Raw genomic sequence first — 12,797 nt, 5'->3', positions numbered from 1 at the left:
CTTTTTCTCAGCCCCCTCTCTGTCCACTACCCTCTCTCTCTCAGCCCCCTCTCTGTCCACTACCCTCTCTCTCAGCCCCACCTCTCTCTCTCAGCCCCACCTCTCTCTCTCAGCCCCTCTCTCTGTCCACTACCCTCTCTCTCTGAGCTCCTCTCTCTGTCAGCCCCTTTCTCTGTCCACTACCCTCTCTCTCTGAGCTCCTCTTTCTCTCAGCCCCCTCTCTGTCCACTACCCTCTCTCTCAGCCCCACCTCTCTCTAAGCCCCCTCTCTCAGCCCCCCTCTCTCTCTCTCTCTCTCTCTCTCATCCACACCTCTCTCTCTCTCTCTCTCTCTCTCTCAGCCTCATATCTCTCTCAGCCTCACCTCTCTCTCTCAGCCCCCTCTGTCCACTACCCTCTCTCTCAGCCTCACCTCTCTCTCTCTCATATCTCTCTCAGCCTCATATCTCTCTCAGCCTCACCTCTCTCTCTCAGCCTCACCTCTCTCTCTCAGCCTCACCCTTCTCTCTCTCTCTCAGCCCCACCTCTCTCTCTCAGCCCCACTTCTCTCTCTCAGCCCCACCTCTCTCTCTCTCTCAGCTCCACCTCTCTCTCTCAGCCCCATCTTTCTCTCTCTCTCTCAGCCTGACCTCTCTCACCCAGCCTGCCCTGTACCACCCCAGCCTGCCCTGTACCCCCCCAAACAGCCCTGTGCCACCCCAGCCTGCCCTGTACCACCCCAGCCTGCCCTGTACCACCCCAAACTTTCCCATGCCACCCCAACTTGCCCTGTGCCACCCTAACTTGCTCTGTACCACCCCAATCTGCCATATGCTACCATAACTTGCCCTATGCCACCCTAACTTGCCCTATACCACCCACAACTACCCTATATCACCCCAACATGCCCTATACCACCTTAACCTGTCCAATACCACCCCACGACACCAACCTGCCACTATACCACTCTATACTACCCTAACCTGTCACTATACTGCCCTATACTATCATTTACAGGGGCTGGTTTGGGGTGCGCCCCGTTCCCGTGCGCTGCCTGCTTGGTGCTGGGCAGCCTAGACAGAGGGGGGTGACACCATGTTTTACCGCACCGGGTGACACCAACCCTAGTGACGCCACTGCCGTTAGCAGAGCTTGGCTTGATCTCATAGAGGGGACACAGGACTTGCACGTAAACTCCTGTAAAACTGTTAAACCTTCCACGAGTAAACCTAGAAGAGAGGTCTAGCACACTGGTAACTAGTGGGAGTAGTAAGACCATGAAGGCAGTCAAATCTAAACGTTCACATTTAATGTCCCAGCAACACAAGCCCAGTGTATGTTAAGCAACATATACCCCAGATTCAACAGGCATAACATAGATATTACTTGGACACTAGGTGAGTGCAAGGGGATCACAGGAACGCAGCACTGGCCTGTAGAGAATATAGTACTTTAGCAGGGAAACATTAAAAACAAGTTAAGTAAAAAAAAAAATTATTTATTTTTTTGCAAAAAAATAAAGTTACACCCAAGCATATAAATCCCCCCAAAAATTGAGGCCCCTCCCACCCCCACATATACACACATACGAATGTAAACGCATATGCGGGGGGCACCTACGTGTGAAAACGTTGATTGCGATACACATGTTACATATACACACGCCAGAGGGAGAGCAATAACACAAGACCTCCTCCGTAACACTAAACCGATACCTATAGGGGGAAGGTAAGGGTCTCGCGCCAAATATTTAAAAACCAATGAATAAATTCTAGTGAAATTAGTTAAATAAGAGCTGCTCCCCAAAATTCAGTAAACTGAAAACGGTAACAAAATAACAAAGCAGGGGGCGCTGAACTATCTACAAGTGCATATAACATATAATACTATATGATGATAATGAAATAAATAAATATATATGTACCAACAGTGCAGTGGCTAATCACCACCCAATTCAATGAATGGTTGCCAGTTGTGCATCAGAACATAACATGCATTTATCAAACACAAATAAATCCGTTGCAATATAACAATGAGTAAATAAAGTGACCGAAGGCAGGTGTGGGCAATCATTCCTTTACCAGGCACCGCCCACACCTGCCTTTGTTTCTTCAATTAATCAAAGGCGGTACCTGAGCATGCACAGCATCAACTTCCGGTCCCGCTGGTTCTCTGACGCCAGAGGTGTAACGCACGCCAGCTTCCCCAGCGAGGACGCATCTTAATTTCTGACCTAAGCCAAACAGCCTCAGTGCCGGGACGCTCCAAGTTAAAGCGGAGTTCCACCCAAAATTGTAACTTCCGCTTATCCCACTCCTCACCCCCTTACATGCCACATTTGGCATGTAATTTTTTTGGGGGGGGAGTGGGGGCTTCAGGAGGAGTGGGACTTCCTGTCCCACTTCCTCCTTCCGGGTAGACGATTAAGCTTAATCGCCTACAGGAAGGGGCTGCTGTAGGCGATCGCCTAGGACACGTCACAGGTCCTAGGCGATCTCCTGTCCAATCAGACGGCGCAGCGCCGGGCCGCGCCGCTCGTGAATGCGCAGTGGGTGCCCGGCTGTGAAGCCGAAAGCTGTCACGGCCGGGTGCCCACAGTTGAAATGAAGACGCCGGCCGGGGAGGGGGGAGAGGAGCGGAGCCCCGGCCGGCGCGTCGCTGGAACGCTGGAGCAGGTAAGTGTCTGTTTATTAAAAGCCAGCAGCTACACTTTTTGTAGCTGCTGACTTTTAATAAACTTAAAAAATGGGTGGAAAACCCCTTTAAGCTGCACTCAAGGAACTAAGGGAACATTTGCCACAGTTTGTCCATTTTGTGACAACAAAGCTCCATTTGACCTCTTTTCTAACGAAAAAAGTCAACGACATCTGGTAAGGTGCCATCCTTTCAATGCACAATTGTGGTGTACCTTAATTGGTGTAGGTGGAAACCCTCTCTTTCCTTGCACAACGTGAATTGAAGGAAATCTGAGCACTATCAATATCATTTATGCACTTTTTTATGGACACTTTATTTACTCATTGTTATATTGCAACGGATTTATTTGTGTTTGATTAATGCATGTTATGTTCTGATGCACAACTGGCAACCATTCATTCAATTGGGTGGTGATTAGCCACTGCACTGTTGGTACATATATATATATTTATTTATTTCATTATCATCATATAGTATTATATGTTATATGCACTTGTACTTGATAGTTCAGCGCCCCCTGCTTTGTTATTTTGATACCATAGGGGGCCTTTGAAGCGTCACCTTTAGAAAAATTAGGGTACTGAAGTTTATTTCACTGGCAAACGTAAATTTAAAGTTGGACACGTGTTTTTTACTGAAATGTTGCACTCTCTAGACCTTTACAGTAATAACATGTGATGTAAAAAATTGGAACTACCACTATTTTATTCTCTAGAGTGTCTGCCTTCAGAAAATATATAATGTTTGGGGGTTTTGTGTAATCTTCAGGCCCACATTGTTTTTTAAACTTGTGTGCAATAAATGCAAAAACGGCTCTGGCAGTGAAAGGGTTAAGCTTTGACAATAAAACCTAGAAGCTGATTGGTTTCTATGCAGAGCTGCACCAGATTTTGTCCTCTCCAGTAAAATCCCCCCATTGTGTGTAGAGTATGGGCTAGATTCATAGAGAGTTACGCCGGCGTATCAGTAGATACGCCGTCGTAACTCTGAATCTACGTCATCGTAAATTTAAGCGTATTCTGGAAACCAGATACGCTTAAATTAGGCTAAGATACGCAGTCGTATCTTAGGGTGCATATTTACGCTGGCCGCTAGGTGGCGCTTCAGTCGGTTTCAGCGTAGAATATGCAAATGAGTTGAATACGCCGATTCAGAAACGTACGTGCGCCCGGCGGATTTTTTTACGTCGTTTGCGTAAGGCTTTTTCCGGCGTAACATTACTCCTGCTATATGAGGCATAGCCAATGTTAAGTATGGACGTCGGGACAGCGTCGAATTTTGCGTCGTTTGCGTAAGTCGTTCGCGAATAGGGCTTTGCGTAAATTACGTTCACGTCGAAAGCATTGACTATTTGCGACGTGATTAGGATCATGCGCACTGGGATACGTTCACGGACGGCGCATTTACGTGGGGTCATGTTTTATTTACATAAAACACGCCCACCTCTTCTCAATTTGAATTTGGCGCGCTTACGCCTGTAGATTTACGCCACCGTAACTTAGGGCGCAGGTTCTTTGTGAATCCAGCCCCAGCCTCACTAAGTTACGGCGGCGTATCGTATCTGAGATACTCTATGCCCGCACAAACTTACAGCGTGCTGTATGAATCTAGCCCTATGTGTGTAAATCAGGTGTAAATTTTGTCTAATAAATGTTTTCTTGTTTTGTTCTATCTATCTCGTGTTTTAGGTGTGAACCTTCTGCAAGCTGCTGCACATGAATTTGGACATTCCTTGGGACTTGATCACTCTACCATCGCCGGTGCTCTGATGGCTCCAACTTACAAGGGATATAAACCATCATTTCAACTTCATTCAGATGATATTGAAGCCATTCAAGGGCTGTATGGAAAACCTACAGAAAATAAAAAAACAAGCTCAGGTACTTCTGAAGGCAGTTCCAAAGCTGTCATACCTGCTTCTGGGAAACAGAACATCACTGCCAGTCCAAAATCAACAGAAAATAAGGAACCTAAAAAGCAGTCTATAATCAAGTTATGTGGAGATGAGCCAATTGATACATTTGTATCCACTAAAGATGGCTCAATTTATCTCTTCAAAGGTAATTTTTTATTTTTTTTTATAGTTTGATGTCTTTTGCATCTAGTTCCCAAAAGCTAACATTTTGGGGATAACAGGTATAAAATCTGCATATACTATACACTGCCTTTTAATCATAATTTTCTGTTTTAGTGCACCTTAAAAAAAACGACACTGTTCTATAAAGTAAAAGCTATTTAGCCTTACCGAAAAAAAATCTCGAAAGAAAAAAGAAAAGAAAAAAAAATGAATCACGTTCACATTGGGCCAATTTGGCATGTGATTTGACATGTTAACTCGCATTACAAAGCGGAGCCTATTGCCGGCAACGGCACTGTCGAAATTGGTGCAACGACGACTTTGTGGCTCCTCACCGATTCCCAAAAAGTAGTTTCTGCACTACTTTTTGCGACTTCTGGGGCGATTTCAATAGACATCTGTACATGAACCCTCACAGTTGTCTGTAAAAATCACCCCCGAAGTTGGACTGAAATGCTGGTTTGAAATCATGAGTTCAGCTGAACTCATTCGATTTCAAACCTGCAGTGTACGTGGGCTTAATCCCGGATGACGCCACACTTTGGGCTTGTTAAGAGATGTGGCAATACCTTATGTTTAAGCTGCATTTAAAGCCACTCAAAGATGTCAGCCGCCTGAGGGGAGCTCCAGGGTGCTGAATCACTGGACTGAAGGTGAGTATACTGTAGTTCCGCTTTAAGCAGTGTTTTTAAACCTCCTAATTACACTTCAATACCTGCCATGCATATTACAATGGGCACCACACAGAGCAGTACACACAGGTGCGGTAGTGTTGTGTTGTGCTAAAAATTACCACTTGTTGACCTGGCTTTTTCTGGAACTTTTTGTTTACAAGTTATATTTTGTATTTTTTACTATATTCTTTGTCACACTGTATTTGCGCAGTGGTCTTTCAAACGCAATATTTTTGGAAAAAACACACTTTAATGAAAAACAAAAAAAAAATACTAAAGTTAGCACAATTTTTTGTAGAATGTGAAAGATGTTACACCAAGTAAATAACATGTAAAGCTTTAAAATTGTGCAAGCTCGTGGAATGGCAGAAAACAACAGTGCTAAAAATTCTCCATGGGCGACGCTTTAATTTTTTTATATGTTACCTGTTTAGAGTTACAGAGGAGGTCTAGTGCTAGAATTATTGCTCTCGCTTAAAGGGGTTGTAAAGGAAAACATTTTTTTTCATAATAAGCATCTTTTACCTGCAGACATTCCTCTTTTCACTTTTTCATTGTTCGTTTTTGCTCAGAAGTTGCTCTATTTCTTCTCTGCTCTGTTCACTTCCTGCTTGTCTGATTTTACTGACCACCGTGAAGGGAGGCTTTACTGCGGTGGTCAGTGACGTGCTCGCCCCCTCCTGGGAACTACATTTGTAGTTCTTACATGAACGAACGCCGCAGACCAGGAAGTGAATGAGAGAACAGAAACTAGAACCCCCGGAGGTGATATAGATGAAGGAATTTAAAAGGTATTTACTCGTTTTCTAACAGAATCATTACACTATTCTGTCTGTCTACCTTGCAGATATTAATTTTAGGCAACAAAATGTTTTCCTTCACAACTCCTTTAAACAATTGCGGCGATATCTCACATGTGTGGTTTAAACACTGTTTACATAGGCAGGCTAAACTTACGTATGCACTCGCTTCTGCGTGCAAGCACAGAGAGACAGGACGCTTTAAGTTTTTTTTCCTTATTTATTTTACTTTGAATTTTTTACACTGTTTTTATTTTTATTGATCACTTTTATTCCTATTACAAAAAAATTTAAACATTCCTTGTAATAGAAAAAAGCATGATAGGTCCTCTTTATTGAAAGATATGGGGTCAAAAGGACATTTACCATTAAAAGAAAAAAAAAAGACACCCCAAAAAAAAGAAAAAAATGATTCTGTTCCTTTAAAGCATGTTACAGAACCGTGCTTGTGCTGTGTCTTTTGGCCCCCTCTAACAACTGTAATACCTGCCTAATCCTGCCTGGCTATGCCCTGAATTGTTTTTTAACACATTTTTAATCTAACCTCATCTTATTATTTATCATTTTTTATCATACTATTCATCATATTTATCATATTTTTATTAATCCATTAATTTTATCCTCTATTTTCATTTAATTCACATTATCTTTTGAATTTAATCCCACGTTCTTGGCTCAACTATATTTTTTCAATAAATTTTTTAAATTAATTTCATATCACTCATTCCTATATTTGATACACTATTTAGGTCGTATCAGTTTCAATTGTTTCAACTTTTTCATTTAAGTTATCTCGCAGCCTTCACACAGGTTCCTCTTCAAATTGTATTCAGTTTTTACGATAGGCTCATAACTGTTCTTTTATACATCCACAATTTATTTACACATTTATATCTATTTTATTCTCCCTTCCATCTCTTAGTAATACATTATATTAAGGTTTTTTCTGCATTTATTGCTGTAATGAAATCCGTGACGAGTATATATTAGCATAAATGAGTAGTGATAACACAAGCTGATTATAGCATAATTCTTAAAGCATCCATGACAGCGGCACATGAGGAGTCAGATTACACCATAAATACAGGCCACAGTTTCCAAACGTCTCACAGGAGTTCCCTGACAGCAGCATCCTGCCCTGCTGCCAGTGATTCAGCTGGAAGTAAAAGCTTTACCACCTCAGCTTGTTGCTGGAGAGACGGGCCAACTCCCCCGGCTCCCTGGAACTCCACATCATCCGCTTCGGCTTTAGGGATGGCAATCTCCATATTTTTCCACTGCCGATTCATCAGCCAGGATTTCAGAGTTGTCAGCTGAAATTTCCTCATAGTCCCAGGCAAAGGGAGCCCCACCCTGCTGCTGAGCAGAGTCTAGCAGCTGTCTGTAGGCGATCTCCAGCTCCCATTCCTGAACGGCCAGAAACTCCAAGTCTTCCTGTGCCCAGTGCCCTTCCAAGACATTACATTTTTGCTCTCTGTGCTTCATTTTTTCCTCCAAGCGCCACTCCCGATCATCCGCGAAGTCAGGGTCACTGGACATCCTCCAATACAACAATCCCAGGCCATCATAGTCAAAGCCTTCCGTGGGACTGTCATCCGCTGACCACGGGCACTCTTGTGCTACATACCACTGGAGGGCTTTGTAGCTCTCGTCCAACCGCATCTCTGCCCGGATCAGCCTGCTTAACTTGGCTGTCCACTCCTGCTTCGGTTGTTCCCCCAACAACGGCATTCGTACCTCATACTGCGGCCAGTACCTTACATGGATGGAGGTGAGGACCTTTCCATGGTGTTGCTGCTCAAGAGCTAGCGCTTCCTTCCAGAGTTGGCAACGGATCAAATCTGACCATCCCAGCAGGGCCTCCTCTGATACTGGTCCTCTGTGCTGTATCTGCATCTCTTGTAACCTCCTTCTGAATTCCTCTTCCATGGCGACTGGTATCTGTACCTCTCCTCTCTCTTCAGTTGGTGCTGCTGTGACTTCTGCTGCTGCAGCACCTCTTTGATGTAGCCAAGTTGCATCCACAGCCGCTATAACCAGGTCTATGATCTCCGGTGGAGGGTTAGGACCATACTGTGCCAGTCTTCGTTTAACAGCCCGATCAAAACTTGCCTCCTCGGGTGTCCTGTCTGTTATGCTGGGCCTTTCAGCTTTATCCATTTCGACAAGTTCTGCGATAATGTCCCTTTTCTTACGGTTGCTGGCCGGTCTGCCCCGGCTCTCCAGTAAGTCCTTGAGGGAAGAGAGCTTCAGCCGTTCATACTGTGTCTCCATTGTCCCGTGTCCTCTTGTAGCTGTTCTTCTGGCGATGGAATCATCCCACTGCTAGCCAACAATTGTAACGGTCAGGGGTTACCGCCGTTTATGATATTCCATTCCACCAACCCACGACAGCTTATCGACACTCCACAATCCGGCAGACGAACATGGCCCATACGAATTCCCCAGAAAATGAGACACACAGCTCTGTTCTCTGGTTCAAAACAGATAGATCTTTTAATGGTAAACTCAGGCTCTTATACAGTTAGCAACCAAATATGAACAATGACTGAACTCCACCCACAACATGACACAAGGAGCCCAATACACATTTTTAGTCAGACTTTCTGGCACCGATATAATCCACATGAGCTAATTAGCTACAGCTGACAAGTCAGACATCAAGACTCCAGCTTTTCTCACCTGCTATCCAATACACATTTATCATCAATAGAAATTCACACAAAACAGTGTTAATTAGCATCACACAATGAAAAGGTCTTTAGAAGCCAGACTAAGGCTAGTTTACATGACAGTAGTAGACTTAATTACCCCCTTAACAGTATATGTTCCACATTGAATGAGTCACTTTCCTATTGACCGTTTGGGTTCAGAATCAACAACTTGTAATATTTCAAGATATCCTGCATTACATGAATTATCATTACTGTCGCATGTCATGTAATCCGAGATATCATCTCAAAGTCATCCTATGCCCCTAGTGGACATTGGATGACCCTAGACACGAGTCATTGGTGAAGCTGACACAGGAGAACCCCACACCCTTTAAGAGCCTCTGGGTCCCACGGGCCATACTGTTACAAGGACTATATACGATTTTTACTCTACTAATGTGTGAGTACCCATTTTTAAAGCTTTACCAATAAACTTTTTAAAAACGATAAAACACTATGTGGGGCCTTTTCTCTTGTACATGAGCTGGAGTGGAAAAACCAGAACAGCAAAAAGGTTGGTTTGATTGCCAGAGAGCGACACAGTGGCTTGCACTGTGAAGGTTCCATACCCCAAGAGGGGGTGTATATCTGGTGAGTGCAGGCATTGCAGGGGCATGGATTGCAGTGTCCACCCACTGGGATTAAATGTGTCACTTTAACCAAGCACGCATCTATAAATATCCAGCACAAGGGAAATTCTTTTCAGAATTCTTTTCAGGATTTGTGCTGTTTTCACCTGCCAACAATGGACTTTTTCATAGTCGTTTGGTATTTGTTGCACAGGATTTCATATGCACTTTAATATGTCTGCACCAGCTGTTTTGTATTGATTGCAGCAGATTATTATTATTCTTGATTTGCACAGGTTTATTAAACGCATCGATTGCACAGTTTAATCAGCACAGGTGCACTAATTTTATATTCATTGCACACCTTGCATCAGTTGCACCAAGCACGCATGCACTTTTGGACTTTTTATATTTTGGATATCTATTTCTTATATTTATATAGCATAATGTTTTTTCATATTTTTTTTATTATTTATGACATCACATAGAACAGTGCCACACCTATTATCTCTTCTTCTCCATGTTCCCATCAATGATGGCTTACTAGATCAGGATTCAGTGGATGAATGGTTCAAATTTTTTAATGAGAAGGGGTTGGAGGTTTTGCAATTTTTTATAAAAAGGACACAAAGAAAAATTGCCAATATCAACAAACAGATTGCGAACTGTAAACTGATATTAGAAGCTTATAAGGACTCTGCTTCCTTTGTAACGCTAAGAATTCAGTTAAATAAAGTATTAGAACAGAAGGATACAGAAATTAAACAAAGAAAAAAATATATATATTTAAGAGGCACAAATGATTATCAATTAGATAATTAGATTTAAATGGCAACTAAACCTAAAAGAGGGAAAAATAGGATCAACTACCTCAGCTCCTGAAAGGGATGTGCGGATTGTGTCCCCAAGTAGGGATCAAAGACACAGGTCCCCTCAACCATCAAGACAACATAGGGACAACCCAAATGGATATGAGAGACCATATAGGGATGAGAATAACGGACCGAGAACCCCCGAAACCCTGGTGGCGGAATAAAAATAACTCTAAACTGTGGTCCAAATCACCTAAAAAACCTTTTTGGAAAAATAATGGGAATAGAAATAACCATAAACCCTGTAACCAACCATATAATCAATATGGCAATTCTGGGGGGTTATGAACAGAATCACCAAGGTAATTATAATCATTACAATCAAGACAGAAGGGACACAAGAGTACCCATACTATCAATCCCAGCAATACCAACAGCCAGGAGGCCAAGCTCAGTATGATCAATGTCAATATGAATCCAGAAGAAGCCCGATCCACACTCAAAACAGATATGAAGCGCAAAGAGATTATAGAGAAGAGGACCAATCACGTTATTTTTTAGATCATCACAGGAGTGAGAGAACACCACCACCGCACAAAAGAATAACAAATGCAAGAAGTCCAAACACAAGAGGGGATGTCGAGGAGGATTCAAGATTAAAAAGAAAAAGAGAGTAATATGGGAAGGAATTTACAACTTAAGTGGAATTGAATTAACCAAAACTGAACTATTGACACTGGATTGAAAAACACACCGAAAAGAAACCTAAATAAGTTCGATCTGTATGTGGACATTCAAAAATATACTAGGAAACTAAACATAAAAAAGTACATGCTGAATAAAGCTCCTATGAGCGAGCAAGGAAGAGTTAAAACACCAGGTAGAGTTGTGCATAGCCAACTAAGGAACAAATCACTGTTCAACCCACCAGTTCACAACAATGAACATATAGAAGGTTTCAATAAAATGGTTATATAGGATCTAGAGAAATTAAAAGTGAAAAAAAATGAGTAATCCCCAAGATATACGAAGAGGTCTAAAAGAATTAAAGGGAATAAAAAAAAGTTGTGATCAGACCCGCTGATAAAGGCGGAGCGATCGTGGTGTTGTGGAAAGAATATTACAATAAGGAATTGGTGAATCAATTGAGTGACTCCAATACATATATAAATAAAAATACATATATATAATACATATATAAAACTCAGGGGAAATCCCACAAGAGAGTATAAATGGAAAAAAAACGTTGTTTTTAAAAATGTCATTTAAAATGATCGTGTGTGGGCTTCACATCGTTTTTCGGCTTCTGAAAAACGACAAAAAAAATTCGAACATGCTGCATTTTTTAACGTCGTTTTAAAACATTTCGTTTTTCGGGTTGTAAAAAATGATCGTGTGTGCTCAAAAACAAAATTTTAAACCCGCGCATGCCCAGAAGCAAGTTATGAGACGGGAGCGCTCATTCAGGTAAAACTACCATTCATAATGGAGTTAACACATTCATCACGCTGTAACAGACAAAAAAGCGCAAATCGTCTTTTACTAACAAGGAATCAGCTAAAAGCAGCTCGAAGGCGAATAGAACTTCCCCTTTAGAGTGCCGTCGTACATGTTGTACGTAACAGCGCTTTGTTCATAATTTTTCAAAAACGATGGTGTGTGGGCAACATCGTTTTTAATGATGAAGTTGGAAAAACATTGTTTTTTGGACATGCTGAAAAACAACATTATTTTTCATGCCGAAAAACGATCGTGTGTACGCGGCATAAGAAGATGAAAAATATTCTTACAAAGAAAGAGGAGAAATATTAACTACCGAATACATGTAGGGTACCAATTATTTACACGGTACCAAAGATTTACAAAGATCAAGTTCCCCCCCAGGAAGACCCATAATAAACGTTATTCAATCTATAAATGCAAGACTGGGAGATAACGTGGATACGTTTATGCAACCCCTGGTACCACAGACACGTGCTTATCTAAGGGACACAAAGCACTTAATCCATATTTTAAACACTATAGAAGTGATCCCACAGCAGAAGTATCTGATAGCTACAGCAGACGTATCATCGCTATATATGATAATTGATCATCAGGACGATTCCAGCTTCTAGATCGGCCTTGGATAAATTTAGCAATCTTAGTTCAAAGCAAAAAAGATTTATCCTGAGATTCTTGGCCTTTGGACTGCAACATAATTATTTTTGGCATAAATCTACAGGCAACAAAATGGGATTGGAATGGGTGCGAAATATGCACCAGTGTAGCCAATATCTTTATGGCGGAATGGGAAGAAAAAGCCATTTACTCCAATGTTCCAGAACAGCTGATTCTATACAGGAGATTTATAGATGATTGTGATGTGATTTGGAATGGTGATGAAGATAGTTTGATACAGTTTTTTGACAAATTGAATGATAATCAAAAAAACATCAAATTAACGTATCAGTTTAGTGATAAAATTATTCAATT

The 12,797-nt window shown here is 41.9% G+C and overlaps 1 protein-coding gene across 1 annotated transcript in view; it reads left to right on the top strand.

The window, feature by feature from the left end:
• The window catches only part of LOC120921206 (matrix metalloproteinase-18-like), an 85,221-nt gene that overhangs the window by 47,112 nt on the left and 25,312 nt on the right, over positions 1 to 12,797 (top strand). The window contains exon 5 of the mRNA XM_040333929.1: positions 4,365 to 4,736. Within this exon, the coding sequence (XP_040189863.1) occupies positions 4,365 to 4,736 (372 nt within the window). The remainder of the gene's footprint in view (positions 1 to 4,364; positions 4,737 to 12,797) is intronic.

Source organism: Rana temporaria, chromosome 13 (assembly GCF_905171775.1).
Source record: "Rana temporaria chromosome 13, aRanTem1.1, whole genome shotgun sequence".
NCBI classification, from domain to species: domain Eukaryota; kingdom Metazoa; phylum Chordata; class Amphibia; order Anura; family Ranidae; genus Rana; species Rana temporaria.
Note: the sequence above shows the minus strand (reverse complement) of the source record. Positions and strands in the feature narration are given on the sequence as shown.